At 48.3% G+C, this 17,939-nt stretch overlaps 1 protein-coding gene across 2 annotated transcripts in view; it reads right to left on the bottom strand.

The window, feature by feature from the left end:
• The window catches only part of GAREM2 (GRB2 associated regulator of MAPK1 subtype 2), a 475,556-nt gene that overhangs the window by 316,186 nt on the left and 141,431 nt on the right, over positions 1 to 17,939 (bottom strand). For both annotated transcript variants that reach the window (XM_069605575.1, XM_069605576.1), the window contains exon 2: positions 4,920 to 5,060. In XM_069605575.1, the coding sequence (XP_069461676.1) occupies positions 4,920 to 5,060 (141 nt within the window). The remainder of the gene's footprint in view (positions 1 to 4,919; positions 5,061 to 17,939) is intronic.

The raw sequence follows: 17,939 nt of genomic DNA, 5'->3' as shown, positions 1-17,939 counted from the left end.
CGCTGTGCCCCCTGGGGATTGTAGTATTTGACCCAGAAGGCAATCGCGGAGCCACCAAGCCAACTGCCGTGCAAACCTGGCAGATGCGAGTCACCCTTCCTGACACTAAACCAGCAAATGCCCAGCTCAAGGCCAAAAGTAAGACCAATGTCTCACAAGCCGCATATAGTGCTGCTAAACCGTATTTAAGTAACAGGACCCAGCGCTGGTCATTGGGCCGGCTCTAGCCGGATCCGAGATCTGGCACCAGATGTGTAGCCGGATCCGGCCAGAGTCAGCCCCCCCAAACCCCTTCTCTGCGCTGGGGAGAAGGGGAAGGAAAAAAAAGCACCTGCGAGCAAACTGTAACTTCCTCTGGTGACCCCATGAAAGAGGTCACAAGAGGAAGTTACCGTCCTCAGCCACGACCCGGTTTATTTATTTATGCAATGTTTGTTGGATACATGGATCCCGATTATTTATTTATGCAATGTTTGTCGGATATCTGTATCGGACAAACATTGCATACATACATTTTGCATAAATATATTTATTTATGCAATGTTTGTTGGATACCTGTATCGGACAAACATTGTATAAATAAATAAATATACAGGTATCCGACAAACATTGCATAAATAAAAACCCCTATTAACATCACACACGATGCAGCCACCCAACTGATTTCAGAGGGTAGCTGCAGGAGCTGTGCCGGTGTGGTTCAAGTAAAAGAAAACGTTGCTTATGGCGAACAGAAATCACCTGTTTGAATAGTACCCAAGGGGATTTTTTTTTTAAATAAAATGCGATGCAAATTGTGCTTTTTAAAGAATATTTACTCAGCAACACTGGTCAAAACTATTATCCGCACAGTGAAGTAACTAATCACCCGTGCCATGGAAGTGATTTAAAGTGGAATTGATATATAGTTTGGAAAAGAAGAAGCATGAAAGAAATAGCGCAGTTTTAATCTATTATTTTGTACATTTTCTTTGATCGGAGGAGGTCAACTGCAAGCTCTGTGCCCCCTAACCCCGCCTCCTCGGGCACCGCCCTCCTCCCAAACTCCACCCCCAACCCAGCCCTTGTGGGCTCCTCCTCCAATTTCTTTCCATTTCCACCACTGTCAGGACCTGAGGACAGAGTGTTACATCTGTAGAAAAATATATAACCTCACTAGAGCACCTGGAGACTGCCCTTGGGTGGAAGTGCTGTGCAGCATAAATCAACACAACACATCTTCACAACTAGGTCTGTAGGCATAGTAAAATAGGCCCAGCCTGGCCCAGACTACTATGCATAAGGTAAAGATATCATACATTATGTTATGTCCTGAGGATTTTACACTGGGCCAAATGATTTGTAAAACACTTCCGAGCACACAATGACAAGAGGCGGGATGATGTTTAAGGACCAATGAGCTGTAGACAGGTGGGAATAGGATGTGGTGTTATGGTCAAAGGTTCATTTGTGAAACAAGAAAGAAGTGCCAGGGCTCAAATATTTTCAAACACTCTCATGACACGTCAGGATGGGCAGCGCTGCGCCCACTTTTGCCACCACCCACGGCTCCACAGGCTATAAACATACGTGGGGTTAAAGCTACACCTCCCACTTGCTTATTGTGGTTGCCCCAGTCTCGGGAGGATAGCTCAGTGGCAACGTGCTCGCCTTGGAAGCAAGACGACACGGAGCAACACAGGTTTGATCCCCAGGTCCGCGCTTAGAAACCTCTGGGTATTAAGCGCGTTATAAATATCATATCATGTGCTCTATCCCTACGGCAGATGTGTGATTTACAAACACCAATCAACATAAGCATAGAATACCCTCCTCATGTCTTGTCATGAGACACATGTTTGTGTGTCTTTAAGCACAATCATCCTTTACATTGTGCTCTGAGTCTATAGGTGTTTATTATGTGACTGGCAGTTGCAATAATAAAGTTCTCAAAACACTGCATCAGAATCAAACTGTGTGTGAGACAATAAGTGCCGGGGCTCAGAAATAAGTGCCAGGGCTGAGCCCCAGCAAACACCCCCACACATTAAGCACTGGCTATGGAGGGAGAAGAGTGTGGTGGGCATATTCCATTGGATGAGAGCATTGGGACAGTAGGCGAGGCCAAACAGGTACATGGTTTATGTCCGAAATGAAACACTGGGGGAGGGAGGGACTGGTGCCAGCACTTCCTTTGTGTTGCAAATCTAGGACCTCTTAGAAGTTGTTTTTGAAATCTTGTTACAAACTACATTTCCCAGAGTGCCCTCTGCCCACACTCATTATAGCTGCCCCATGCAAATACATAGCCACAGGGCATTCTGTATAATCCACTGCAGTTGCTCCAGTGGACTAGAAATGTCGCAATGCATGGTGCCTCACTCAGAAAAGACCCTTAAGTCTGCATTTTCCAGAATGTGTTCTGCCTCACTGAGTGTGAGGTCACTAACAGGGCTATAGATATTAAAAGGCACTCTACTGCACTCAGAAGAGCATGTGACATTGGACATATGAGTACATGTCCCACAAAACACTCGTTTGGAAAAGAAACTCTGAGCGTCTTCAGATAATGTCGCCTACTTAGTCCTCTCAACCCTACTCCTGAGCCCACCCACCTCGACTGGCTTTGGTTGAGGCTTGGGGCTGAGTGGGTGGGCTCAGGAGCTGGGCCTGGAGGGCTGAAAGGAGTTGAATCGCACCACACATTAACCGCTTCTTTCCGCGTTTCCACCCCTGCCATATAAAAGCCTGCACGGTGCATACTAAAGTCTTCACTCCCTTACTCGCGGAAACAGTGTTCTATAAGCACTGGTGTGATATGTTCTTATGAATTCTGATTTAATTAAGGGAAACACAATGTTGTTTGTTTTTCTTTTAAATGTTGTATGTAAACATGCTTTTTATATTTTCATTATGTGATTATTATGTTTTTTTTTTGTATAGGTGAAAGGTTTATACAATTTATGTCTGAACCAAAACACTTAATAATAAAAACTAAATACAAAAAAGAAGCCTGCACGGTAGAAGACAAGGCATACCACCCCCGTAGCATCACGTGACTGCTTTTCAGGAGTGCCAAAGCTTTTATGGGGACTTACTTCATAAACACTGCAATGGTGCATGCACAATTCTACACAGAGTGAGCAGAAATTGCTCTGAGGCGCAAAAGTGTTCTCTCAATGCAATGTTGCACATGCGCAATATTTGCTCCACTGCTAATACTGTGCAAACCAGTATTGCACTGGTGCAAAGTGTCTGCAATGAGGCCCGCGACTCTGTTCATGCTGTGGGTGTGGGTCTAGGCCCACGTGATCTGGGCCTTATCGAATGAGAGGAGCAGAGCTCTCCCGCTGTCCCATGTCAGGCATGGGCTTCAGGTAACAGGTGACAAGTGGGGCACTATGGTCTAACCTATCCACATCAAAAGGGGTGGCCTACATGACTTGCCCTGTTTAGGGCCTGGGTGCTTCAGATCTGCGGGGTAACCATGAGCACCCCACATCATGAGAAGGGTACCCATTCTGCCAGACCTGTCAGCAGTGGATCTGGAGGTTGTGCAATGGGTAGGGATATACAGGGGCGTTTGTGTGGTCTTGGAATGCTGAGACATTGCTATATAGTGATTGTTATCCCAGAAGCCATTGCTGCCTGTTCCTGCTGTGAAAGGAATCCGTATAGATCAGAGTGAGAAAGCGGGGTAGGGGCCGCCTCTGTGTGGGGCCGGTGCAACCTTTCCTGCTGCCCCTGCAGGGCCATTTTGGTGCCCCCCACTCCCATCGCTTACATTGGGGTCAATGATGGTGTTTGTTTAGGATTGAGCCACAAACCACAGCAGGGCCGCCTCAGCCCTTCACCCTTCCAAGGTCATTAATGGAGTACGCCCCCAACGGTTAGTCATTACTAACATCAATTGCATGCACATATCCGTCTTCCTGTATGGAAGTGATATGCAACCTCTGGCTCCCCAGAGGCGTTAGACTACAACTCCCATCGGCCCGAGTCTGCATAGTCAAAGGTGAGGGATCATGGGAGTCAAAGTCCAGCGCATCTGGACAGCTGCAGGTTGAAGACCATTGCTCTTTGGTGTCTGCAGGAAACTGAGAACCCAACTGGGACAATGCTATTGGCTGCTGAAAGGTCTGAGGCAATGCCACCCACTTAAAAAAGTGCGCTGTCTCAAATCCACACTCTTAATGTCCCCGTCTTATTTGCAAGTGCTCTACCATCTGTTTACAGAATGGGAGGTTTACTGGAAAGCAGAGGTCACGGGTTTACATAAAATGCCCTTTTGTTTGTTTGTCACCAGTGGGGTTACATTTTTCCTGCTAATTAAATTCAAAATTAGACAACATTTCCTGAAATGAACAGTCAACCCCATGTAGGTTATGTGGCATGACAACGGTGGTAGGGCCTGAATCCTAACTCTCGCCATGCTTCCTCCAAGCATCTCGCTAGCACATAATAGACCAGAGGACTGCAACGTGCAGCCCTCCTGATGTTTGGTACTACTACTCCCTTCATCCATCACATTGACTCTGCTGTGTAGTGCTGTAGAGTTGTAGTTGAAAACATCTGGAGAGCCAAAGGTTGCAGACCCCTGTACTAGAGCTACCTCTCCATCTTTGACATGACCGGTGTGTTGACGCGCGCTCCATCTTTTACATGACCTGTGCGCTGACGCGCGCTATCTTCTTTGAAATGACCGGTGCACTGATGCGTGCTACCTTTGGCATGACCGGTGTGATGACGCGCGCTCCCATTGGCAAGACCGGTGCGCTGATGCGCGCTCCTTTTGACATGACCGGTGCGCTGACGCGTGTTCTCTTTGGCATGACCGGTGCGCTGACGCACGCTCTCTTTGGCATGACCGGTGCGCTGACGCACGCTCTCTTTGACATGACCGGTGAGCTGACGCGTGCTCCCCTGGTCTCTCTCTATACCTGGATACTGGAGCGGGATGTCGATCTTTGGCCCAATCACATAGTGTCCTTCTTCCAGGCTGTGAGCGGTCACCGTGGTCCATTGGCGACACGAATGGATGAGGATGGTGTCCTGGTCGCCGACTCCTTCCACGTACTCTCCTGGAGCATGGGGGAAGAATAGGGAGAATAGTGTGAGTAGGAGTGGAATATCGTTTTTTCTTCAGATTCTTTTGTTCAAAAGCTTTTTCAAAAAATGTAAGAGTAAATCTGCAGTTAGTCAAAAGAAAGAAACACACCCACACACCTCCACAATACTACACAAAGAAACACAGACCTACATGGCGGCCCCAAGAGTAAGACTACCTTACTTCTGGAAAAAGTAGTTTCTCACCTACTTGCCAGTAAGTTACTCACTGTTGGGTATTGTACGCATGCTTAGCTTACTCCATGCACAGAGCACGTGGGCTTCTGGTGGGTGTGTTGGGAGCCTGTGGGAGTGTCGATGTATGAAAGCATAACTTTATGTCCACTCACACAGCTTCGGAACTTTCTTGGAAACAGAACCCGCTTGTGTTACAGGGGACTGTTGCAGAGGGAAGTCTGGAATGTGGAGTGTGCACGGGTGCGGCCGTGTTTGCAAAGGTGCAGGATGTGCGGCATAAGAAGGACTATGCAGTGGAAAGGAAATGAGAGAAATAGGACAACTCTGTAGGGAAGAATTTCGTTGGTATAGGTTTTATCTGTCATGGAGTAAGTTACTCAGGTGGACGCTACTTCACGTTTGGCCTCCAAGTTTGGGCATGCTTGAGCCTTTTTAGTTTTGGCTATTTTTTTATTTTTTTTATTTCATTTAGTTTTTACAAACTTTAGAAAATTTAAAAAAACAAGAAAAAACTTCACAAGAACTCATCCCTTTTCTTCCACGTCTTAAAACAAATGGTAAGTTTCGTCTGGTTCCTTTTTGTTTGAAACACTATGTAAACATCGGACATTCCTATTCTACATGGACTTGATAGATGTCTTCTGTGACATGTATGGCATCATCAGCCCTCAGTTCTATCTTGCAGGGAGTCCTCATGCTCACAGTGTGCTGATGTCACCTCTAGTCGAATTTGTATTTGTTCAAGGAATCTCATCACTGCAATCATCAAGGATTTGCTTTCACCAATATGACGATGCTTCCACCATTCCTCAGGATTGGACGTCTGGGGTCGAATGGCTATTATCTAGAGGCCAACACTGTTGCATTGGCGTACAGCTAAGAGGAACAGGGGATATGAGGAGGTTTTTTCCCCCACCCACTGACTTCCCAGGACCATGCTAATCATTATGGCCATTCCCACCCACTTCCTTCCTCCCCCCACTGTCCCCCGCCTCAAAACACATCCTCCTGGGATCTCTTAGTGCTGTAAGTGCCTGCCTGATGCAATCTACTGATTTATTGGCTTAACTGTAGCTTGAAAAACCCTGCTGGTGTAATTGAAATGTCTTAACCAAGTGTGCCTGTAGCCACTTGATTTATAAGCAGTATGCGTGTCCTTGCCCTGAGATTCTGTTAAAACAATCATTGGCAAAGGCAATAGTTTTGGCTTGTGTATAGGTATTAGATAGACGTTTGCCATAGACCATGGGTCTTCAATCTTTGGCTCACCAGATATTTTGGACTATAACTCCCATCAGGCCTTGTCAGCATAGTCAATGGCATGGGATCATGGGAGTCGTAGTCCAAAACATCTGGAGAGCCACAGGTTGCAGACCCCTGCCATAGACTATTACATGCCCAGGAACATGCACCGTTTTGCAGCTCCTACCCATAATGGCCACATAGTACAACTAGGGAAGTGCCTGGCAAATGCCTACCCCATGCCTACACAAAAGATAAAACTGTTGGCATTGCCAATGCTTTGTAAAGTCGTGTCTAAGCACTGTAATTTGGGCATTCGTACGTTACTCCTTAATTCTTTCTGAATATAGTTTTCAGGTGTAAATTACACCCAGGCGAAAGAGTAAGTTACGGCGCATGCAAGAAGGGTTCTCTGTGAATCGGGCCGTACGTGATCTGGGCCCTGAAACCACCCACTATATGACAGGAGGCCCGACATACTATGCGCTTGATTATTATGCAACGCTGTGCAGCCTTACCCCCGTGCAGCTATGCCGGCTGTGCACCAGGTGATGTGCATTGCCCTACAACTGAAGTGCCGGCATGGAGAGTCCACAGCGTACATTCCTCTGCCCTGTAGCTCATTACGTTCAGAGGCGTTCGTTGCTAGGGGGGCTCAGGGACGTCATTTGGGGTATGAGGGGTCGCACCTGCGACCCCTGAGTTCTCCCTTGCGACCTCTGAGCTCTCCCTTGCTACCCCTGTTTTTTCATTTTTTTCAATTGAAACGGCCAGGCTGTAGCCAGTGCCACGTGGCTCTTTGTTTCTGGAGAGGCTGGCTTTCTTGTTCAGGCCTCTTGAAAACAGGGGTTCCACAAGTGTAACAGTTTGCACCCGACCTGCAGAGGAACTGGCCTGCTGGTAAATCTCAGTTACCAGTTTAATGGTGCCCACTGCAGAGTGTCATTTTCTTTCTGACTTTGAGAACATTCAGACATATAATTTCTCATGTTACTATGGCCGTTAAGATAGCTTTAGCTGGTCAGATAGCTCAATGGGTTGAGCGCTCACTGCTGCGATGTGTGTGTGGTCTACAGCTTGCAGGTTCGAATTCCGGCAAGGTCAACTCAGCCTTTCACTCTTCTGAGGTTGATAAATGAGTACCAACACAGGTTTGGTGATATTGTATGTATATTTGTTCTATATAAAGCGCTTAAGCATAAGTGCTATATAATAACACATCATTATCATTTGCCTTTGACATCTGCTTGCATTCACAGTCATTTGGTAATATGGACCTATACACACTGATATTAATGCTACAGATGGTGATCCATTCTTGTATGAAATGTATATCACATTACAGTGATATCTTAACCATATTTTTAATATTGTACTTAGAAACAATGCTATGTGATGCCACTTCCTGTTTTGTCAAGGGGTGAAAGGTTGTGTTCCATCACTTTCTGTGATATCACTTCGGGGTGTGGGGGTCAAATGACATCACAGGAAGTGATGTCATCAGAGGTAAAGGTTCATGTGATGTCACTTCCGCTACCCCAGGCATTTGGCTAATGGGGCTATAGCCCCGTGCCTTTGGATTTTAGCTCCAGGTAGAAGCTCAGGGGCTACAACCAAAAGTCTAGCTAGCCCTGAGTCCCGACAGCCCTGATATTATCTTAGCCCCTGATCTTTTCCAGACCTAGCAACACCCCTGCGTTTGGTGGATATTACCCACTTTTGCCGATCTACACTTTTGCCGAATTGATTTGTTTCTAGTGTTATTTTACTGCAACATGCAGATGGGAAGTTGGGGCAAGGTATATAGAAAGGGGGGAAAGTGAGGGGCATAAGGGGATGTGCGGGGGGTCACACCTGTATTCAGCTGTAAAAAAGTGCTACATTCGATTAAAATAAATCGGCAAAAGTGTAGGTCAGTAAAAAAAAAGTCGGCAAACATTCATAGATCCGTTTAGCGGCTGAGCTAATCGGTGCCACTGTACAGGTACCTCAGTAAAGCAGCAGCTGAGAGTGTGGTGAGTGGCCGCAACACTCCCGTGCATTGCCGTCTCTTACTGCCACTCATCAGCAAATAAAAAGGTGCATAGTTACATCGAGGCGTAGGTGAAAATGGGGGCGTACGCTTCCTGCACCTTCTTTCAGAAGTTTCATTACCATTGTGGCAATGGGTAATGCAATTAAGTCATAAATGGTAAGTAACCCTTCGGCTCCATCCCCCTCCCATCGCAATCCAAAGTAGCCCTTCCGCTCCATCTCCCTCCCATTGCAATCCAAAGTAGCCCTCCCACTCCATCCCCCTCCCATTGCAATCCAAAGTAGCCCTCCCACTCCATTCCCCTCCCATTGCAATCCAAAGTAGCCCTCCCACTCCATTCCCCTCCTATCGCAATCCAAAGTAGCCCTCCCACTCCATTCCCCTCCCATTGCAATCCAAAGTAGCCCTCCCACTCCGTTCCCCTCCCATCGCAATCCAAAGTAGCCCTCCCACTCCATTCCCCTCCCATCGCAATCCAAAGTAGCCCTTCCACTCCATGCCCCTCCCATTGCAATCCAAAGTAGCCCTCCCACTCCACCCCCCTCCCATTGCAATCCAAAGTAGCCCTCCCACTCCATCCCCCCCATTGCAATCCAAAGAAGCCCTTCCCACTCCATTCCCCTCCCATCGCAATCCAAAGTAGCCCTCCCACTCCATTCCCCTCCCATCGCAATCCAAAGTAGCCTATCTATGCCATCCCCCTCCCATCGCAATCCAAAGTAGCCCTCCCACTCCATCCTCCTCCCATTGCAATCCAAAGTAGCCCTCCCACTCCATTCCCCTCCCATTGCAATCCAAAGTAGCCCTCCCACTCCATTCCCCTCCCATTGCAATCCAAAGTAGCCCTCCCACTCCATCCCCCTCCCATTGCAATCCAAAGTAGCCCTCCCACTCCATCCCCCTCCCATTGCAATCCAAAGTAGCCCTCCCAATCCATTCCCCTCCCATTGCAATCCAAAGTAGCCCTCCCACTCCATTCCCCTCCCATCGCAATCCAAAGTAGCCTTTACATGCCATCCCCCTCCCATCGCAATCCAAAGTAGCTCTCCCACTTCATTCCTCTCCCATCGCAATCCAAAGTAGCCCTCCCACTCCATTCCCCTCCCATCGCAATCCAAAGTAGCCCTCCCACTCCATTCCCCTCCCATCGCAATCCAAAGTAGCCTTGCCATGGCATCCCCCTCCCATCGCAATCCAAAGTAGCCCTCCCATCGCAATCCAAAGTAGCCTTTCCATGCCATTCCCCTCCCATAGCAATCCAAAGTAGCCCTCCCACTCCATTCCCCTCCCATCGCAATCCAAAGTAGCCTTTCCATGCCATTCCTCTCCCATCGCAATCCAAAGTAGCCCTCCCACTCCATTCCCCTCCCATCGCAATCCTTTCCATGCCATTCCCCTCCCATCAGAATCCAAAGTAGCCCTCCCACTCCATTCCCCTTCCATCGCAATCCAAAGTAGCCCTCCCACTCCATTCCCCTCCCATCACAATCCAAAGTAGACCTTCCACTCCATTCCCCTCCAATTGCAATCCAAAGAAGCCTTTCCTCCCATCGCAATCCAAAGGATCACTTCCACTCCATCCCTCTCCCATTGCAATCCAAAATAGCCCTCCCACTCCATTCCCCTCCCATTGCAATCCAAAGTAGCCCTCCCACTCCATTCTCCTCCCATCGCAATCCAAAGTAGCCCTCCCACTCCATTCCCCTCCCATCGCAATCCAAAGTAGCCCTCCCACTCCATTCCCCTCCCATCAGAATCCAAAGTAGACCTTCCACTCCATTCCACTCCAATTGCAATCCAAAGTAGCACTTCCAATTAATTCCTCTCCCATCTCATTCTAAACTAGCCCTTCCACTCCATCCCCTCCCATTGCAATCCAAAGTGGCCCTCCCACTCCATTCCCCTCCCATTGCAATCCAAAGTACCCCTCCCATCACAATCCAAATTAGCCCTTACAATCCATCACCCTCCCATCGCAATCCAAAGTAGTCCTCCCACTCCATTCCCCTCCCATCGCAATCCAAATGAGCTCTGCCACTCCATTCTCATCCCATCACAATGCAAAGAAGCCCCCCCACTCGATCCCACTCCCATCTCAATCCAAAGTAGCCTTTCCATGCCATTCCCCTCCCATCCCAATCCAAAGTATCTTTCCCACTCCATTCCCCTCCCATCGCAATCCAAAGTAGCCCTCCCACTCCATTCCCCTCCCATCGCAATCCAAAGTAGCCCTCCCACTCCATTCCCCTCCCATTGCAATCCAAAGTAGCCTTTCCTCCCATCGCAATCCAAAGTAGCCCTCCCACTCCATTCCCCTCCCATCGCAATCCAAAGTAGCCTTTCCTCCCATCGCAATCCAAAGTAGCTCTCCCACTCCATTCCGCTCCCATTGCAATCCAAAGTAGCCCTCCCATCGCAATCCAAAGTAGCCCTTACAATCCATCACCCTCCCATCGCAATCCAAAGAAGTCCTCCCACTCCATTCCACCTGTCCCACCACGGCTATGGCATGGTGGGACAGGAGGGCCCCTGCAGGGTCCCTGCTCAGCCCCACTGTTTGGAGACTGGCGGGGCCTGGCTCTGGCTGGCCCGGCCCACTTAAAGCACTGTCCCCAGTCCTGTTTCCCCCCTGCAACCCTTGCTTCTTCCGACTCAGCCATCGTGCCCTGATTGGTCCCACGACTATCCTACCCAGGCCATTACAGACCTTCCCAGGGCAGCCCTCTGCCCGGCAGCCCCCTTTGGCTAAGGACCCCCAGGCAAATGACAGCTCCAACAAGATGGTTCCAGATCATATCTGCATGTATCCGCAGGAGAAGCAAGAAGCCAGTAGCCTGCCATCAACCAGCACCAACAAAAACGCAAGTGTGGCAAGGGTGGGGACTGAAGTAATCACCTCACGCCAGAAAGCCCTACAACTCTTATTTAAATATCTAAAAATGTTTACCATGATACTACGTACAGCTACATATTAAAGTCTAACAACTACTCGTACCCTAATAGCCTCACTGCACTGAACCTTGCAGCTCAACTGTGCTACACTTTGAATTCAGAAAGTGTGCCTAGAAAGTGTGCCAAATAGCATCACTGTGTTCAAACTGAACGTATCCCCAACATCATTGAGTGTGCCCGAATAGCGTCACTGTGCCAAAGTTTTAACTTAGAAAGTATGCCTCATAGCCTAATAGCGGCATTGTGTTAATTTTGAATCTAGAAAGTGTGCCTAATAGCGTCACTGTGTTGGGGTTCAACTTGGAAGGTATTCCCTACATCATCGAGCGTGCCCCAATAGTGCCACTGTGTTAAAGTTGAATCTAGAAGGTATTCCCAACATCATTGAGTGTGCCTGGTTGCATACACTTTACTGATTACCAGCATGTCACACTACTACGCTTACTCTCTCATATACACCATCATTCAATTAGAACACAGCTATACTATGACACATTCGGTCTAGCTGTTCTCATACTTACATGACCCCTCGAACTACCCATCATCCTAATAAAACACAGCTAGCTAGCACACACCGGCTATCTTAGGCGTCTCCTCAGGCCTAACGCATCCAGAACTCAGTCTGGGTGTCCACCCTCCAGACTGAACACATCCAACTGATTTCCTCAGCACCACGCCTACCGCTAAGAAGCAGCTATCATGCAACAACCACACCAGCTGCACACATATCCAGTGCGCCCACGCACTTTACAATACTCTCTCTCTCTACTGACTTCAACTGCGGTTCCCGAGGGCGTTCAATCTACCAGCGCTTGAAGATCATACCAATGATACATTAGGCGCTATATAAATGCCAAGTAACATAACATAGCATTGAAATCCAAAGTAACCTTTCCATGCCATCTCCCTCCCATCGCAATCCAAAGTAGCCTTTCCATGCCATCCCCTTCCCATTGCATTCCAAAGTAGCCTTTCCATCCATCACCGTCCCATCGCAATCCAAAGTAGCCTTTCCTTGCCATCTCCCCTGCCATCACAATCCAAAGTAGCCTTTCCACTCCATTCCCCTCCCATCGTAATATATCAAGACATGGGCACAGCACAGCACTATATTGATATGTTCTTGCAATTGCTCCCCCCTTCTCTGCGGTCCCTGCACCCTTCCTCGTTACCCCTATTTACTGCGCTTCGTTGCTTACCAGCTAGGTTTGCACTTTATAAAACCCATGTATGCACACATGTCGTTGAACACACTCCCCAGTGGATCTCTTTAAGAGATCCGTTACTAGAAAGTTGCTTTCAAGGAGATCCTCTCAGCACACTGACACACATTTGCAGGGTACACACATCGGCAGCATCCGGCGGGGGCGCTTTTTCTCTGCAGAAAGACAAGTTCTTCTAAAAACTGTGCAGTGTCTGGGGTGGGGGATTAGTGACGACACTGTGATGTTAGCAAGTAATTGGCAGTATTGTACATAAATCAAGCCAGGGGTGTTGCTAGATTTGTAAAAGATCCGGGGCTATGCTAATGTGGGGACTGTCGGGACTCAGGGCTAGCTAGCCTTTTAGTTGTAGCCCCTGAGTATCTATCCAGGGTTATAACCAAAAGACCCGGGGCTACAGACCCACCCAAGCTCCCTACAGCAACGCCTCTGAATCGAGGTATTGACATACTAGCCGCAGTCACGGTTGTGTTCTACTCCCTCGCTCATAGTGGGGGGAGAACGAAATCTACACCTCATGATATGTAGGACTGTGACGAATCCAGTGGCACGAGCGGTCCAGGGATGAATATCGGTTTCTAAACCATCAATCAGCCCCACACCTCTAGAACACCAGAAGGGATCTGAACAGATTGGAAACACAAGCAAATTATAAACGTCTTTGTCCAATTTTGGTAATGTGGACGGAATGGCAGGCTTATCTATGCAAGGTCGTGGATCGTTGGTTAGTTGCAACAGCGAAAATACAATTATTACCCATTGATAAAAGGGACTGTCCAGTCAAGGTCGTATACAAATATCTACTTTATTATTATCACAACGGACAGTTCTAGCACACTACAAAATACAACCCACCCTGCAAAGGAATGCAGAGGACAGACAGTTTCAAGAAAGAAAGGGGATGCACTCTGGATACTGACTGGAGGGTAGTCGGTAAAGTAATTAGTTGCAATAGTTCAAGGATACTTAGTTTCAGCACAAAGGGGCCAATGGGTTGTAAAACGCCACTAGGAGCATTCAGAGAAGGACCAGTGAGACAGAACCACAATGTACCTTGTGCTAGTAGAAGTACTTGGTGCTGGACAGCGTCAAGTTGGTTTCAGGGTGCTTTGCAGCTTCTGAGACAGAGATCAAGACGGGAGACAGCTGTGGGTTTCAGGCAGCAGGCAGTTCGGCTAGCAAGGCTGGACGGACGGCTGCATGCTGTCCTACACGGCGGCTCAGGGTCAGGAATCATTGTCTCAATGCTGGTTGGCGGGTCTGAAGTACTGGTCGAGGCGTCTCGGATGGGGTGAGCGACTGCGGCCTGACAACAGTCAGTGGTGCAGTCTGTGGCATCTCGAGGGGCTCGACTGTCTCGAAAAAGTCCTTTAAGGTGGACACTGGTTGATGCTTGTCGATGCACTCCTCCTAGCTTCTTCACTGGACTTGTTTCCCAAAGCTGAGGAGAGTGTTACAGGCAACGGTCTTCTCGGTCTTCTCCTTGGTTTGGTTCAGAGACTCTCTGGCACTTCCCACCTAGGAAGCTTACTGCGAAGCCTAGCAGTGCATGCGGTGTGTTGGCTAGGTACCAGTTCTGAAGCTGGTTGGAGGGTCCTCTGGAGTCAGTCTCTCACTCTGTGGCCTGGGAGAGTGTCATGATGTCTACCCCCGGGGACCCAGACCAAGTCCAGCAACCCCGAAAGCAGGCATCAAGTTATTCCAAGCAAGCCCAACAACCCCTGCTAGGGGCTATTTGGGTCCAGTCCTGGCGCCTATGGCGCCAGGCTCATATGGAGAGTCAGTCCTGGCGCCATAGGCGCCAGGCTCATAGATCAAAACTTACCTGATGCAGACCATGCTGCAAACTTACCTGATGCAGACCATACTGCAAGAGCTCCAAGCCAAAAGAGGCTTGGAAGGGACTACTTTACTTAGGGACTATTTTTTACTCAGGTGGGGCTGGGGAGGAATACTTACCTGGGACTACTTTGGAGGCTATTTAAACAACGCCCGAAGAGCAGCACACGCTTCACGTTATTCTGCATCCAGCAGCGTAACGCTCACCGTGCCTGCAAGTCTGCATCCAGTCTTCTGCCACGCCCGCCTTGAGACCGGAGCTCCTAGAAAAAGGGAGAAAGAAGGAGAAAAGGTTAGAACAAGAGCAATACCTTTGATCCTTACCTAAATTCCGATCCATCGCGCCTTCGAGCTGGAAGAAAGAAGTTATTTTATGCGCGTCGCCTCGCCTGCTGAAGCGCCGCGCTGAACTCACTGGCCTTCGCAGCATCTTCACATTCCATCGCATCCTTCTGCATGTTCCCGCTGCACTCCGGCACCTAAGGGGAAGACAAGAACAGCAAGGTGAGCCAAGGGAATACACAGAGTCAATATTAGTTACCCCCCATAGACTTACCCGATTTTACCACCGGGGGTACTATTCCTCTTCACGGGTCGGCGCAGCTTCCACTGCATTCTCGCCGAAGCCCGGCCCCTAAGGGGAAGCAAAAGGACAGCAAGGTGAAGCAAAGGGACAAACAAGGGGAAACCTCATCACCACAATAGACTTACCTGATTTTACCGCCGGAGGCATTATTCCCAGAGACTTCATACTTTCTCTCAGCGCCTGAATAAGGGAGAAAGCAACAGGTTACATATTGACATTATTTTATTGAACTGTGTTGGATAATACAAATCCTTACCTGAATATTACCGCTTGCCACGAGGAACTCTTCACTAGGGTCAAGCTGCAACCTGCAAGGAATCGGACAGAGTGAAAATCAGACATTTGAACTCTTACGAACTACATGCTTACGGCATCTTGCCGGGAATCTCAGAGTCAATATTGTTCTGGAACTCACCAATTCCTTCGAGCCAGTGAAGCAACTGGTTATCTGCGCGCCCCTGCGCTCAATGCAGGATGGAGAGCTCATCTTTTCAAACCATCAGGTGAGACTATAAGAGGGTACATCAAAGGTGATCAGTGGGGAGATCAGCGGGAGTGGGTGGGGTTAACGCTCAACTCCACGGGTGGTTAATTCCCTTTCTCCATTTCCAGAAGAATATTTCTACGGGCCAAGCAAACGAAGCTAGGTGGGCCAGTCCAATCCGTCATCTCGGCACTACGCGTCACATTGGTGGAGACCGCATCTGTCCAGTTCAGATCGACGCCCCTGTGGGAGCCAGGTGAGCGTAACAGAGAGGTTTAGGAGAGGAATCTTACTTCCCTCTTTGGAAATCCTGGCCTTCCTTTACTGGTGGAAGCTGTAAGGCCGACTATACCTTCAGGCAAAGTCCCAGTGAGTTCTTCTTTCTACTCCTTGCAAAGTTTTCAGATGAACTGCCAAAAGAGGGGCTCAGCCCTCTTTTAAAGCCAAATGGGCTGCAGTGATTGGTGTAGGCTAAGCCTACCTTAATGAACCAATCCTGTGTCCCCACCAACAATCTTCTGTTATGCGTGAGGTCATAACCAGATTGCTTTGCAAAAAGAAAGGTAAAGGGGTGAAAACATGTATTACTACCTCACACCCATCTTCCATCTTCCTGTCTGTTGTGGATCAAATGGTCTCTCTGGTTAATTGAGCTCACTTTGGTTCCAGATTAAAGGCAGGTGTCCCTCGAAGTTGTGGCGAGAACAGACTTTCTGTCTCCAACAAATCACATTCTCCTACCCTCTGAAAGGGGTCTCCCTGTGGAGGTTGCCTACTTGATACTAAGAGGCGGGGGCTGGCTTCAGGTTGACACAGATCCATATCAAAGGTGTTGGGGTTTCCTGTCTTTTGTTAGCCCTGCAAGCATGCCTCTTGTGGGCCTATTAAATTAACTCTTTTCAGTATGCGTCACTGCCACCAGCAGGGCCAACAAAGGATAGGGCGGATCCATGGAGCCTTTTTTATTTAATTAGGCCTGCCATGGCAGGGTGTAGGTTTTGCCCTCCCCCTTCATTCAATTTCATATAAAATTTCAAAAAGACCCAGGTGAGCATACACCCACCGTGCGGATGGTCCAATTCCTCACAGGCCTCATGGGATAGTTATCATCCACTGAGGTAGGCTTGGACTGGCCTATAGAGAAATGTTCGTAGTGCAGGCCCAACATGCTCGTGTTTTTTTTGTTCAAAGTGTGCCAGTTCGATGAGTTGCTTTCCTGTGCAATTCGTAGTTTTGGCCAGTGTTAATGAACAAATATTCTTTAAAATGCACAATTTGCAACCCATTTTATCAAAGGACCCCCCCCCCTAGGAAACGCCTTAAAAAGTTGGTGGCACATTCGCACCTTTGATGTCCCATCAACGGTGGGAGAAAGGCTTTGCGTGCACTACACCACTTGCTTCCGGTCTCCTTGAGGACTGCGGCTGCCCTCTGTGGCATCTGCCCAATTTTAGACTGGGTGTTAACTAGTGTACATTATTATGGATTTTCCTCCATTTATCGCCAGCTCATAATACCAAACCAGCATTTGGAGCCAGCTACAGTAGAGGATGATGCCGAAGAAGCGCGGGAATTGGAACCGGCCACCCAAAAAGTGCTGCAGACCATTTACGCTGAAGGAATCTGGGACCGCCCATTTTGTTGACTCCAACACATGTGATCAGTTTGTTCCAAAAATATTATTGTCTCTGTGGTCTGTTTTGTAAACTCATATGATATGTTGTTCTGGGGATTGGGCCAAAGTAGGGGGTAGCCCCGCTAAGCACTGGGCTAAGCATGGGCAACATCCGATGCTAATGCCCCCTCACCCCACCCATTCCACCTTCGCCAACTCTAGCGTGCAGAGATTCCTCCAATATTCCCGGGCTTCTGTAATGGATGGTACTGGACTGGCCAGCGGTAGCTTGGAGGTGCAATACAACCCTTTCCTTTCATGAGCTCCCGGCTACATTGTTGACCTCACAGGTCTCAACAACAGATAGACATATGCGTTGAATTGGCTCATTGAATAGGGATTTCATCTTCAACATGCCAATTGCTCTTGTAAAGAAGTTATGGTCAATTGCTGTGTACATACCTTGCATTGTAATACTTGTTCTAGCACATGAAAAAGAAGATTTCACATTAAATTCCATTACATACCTAATTATTTGTTAGCTACAATTGAAATATGTTGCGTTACATTTATACAAGCCACATAGTAATGTATGTGGTGGGAGATGGACCACTCAGGACTAAGATGCAAATAGGAGGACCTGGGTTCCATCGCGGCCAGTCCCGTAATTAATGTACATC

This window comes from Ambystoma mexicanum, chromosome 4p, assembly GCF_040938575.1.
Source record: "Ambystoma mexicanum isolate Mex_15411 chromosome 4p, UKY_AmexF1_1, whole genome shotgun sequence".
Classification (NCBI taxonomy): Eukaryota; Metazoa; Chordata; class Amphibia; order Caudata; family Ambystomatidae; genus Ambystoma; species Ambystoma mexicanum.
The sequence above is the reverse complement of the archived record's forward strand: the minus strand, read 5'-3'. Positions and strand labels throughout refer to the sequence as shown.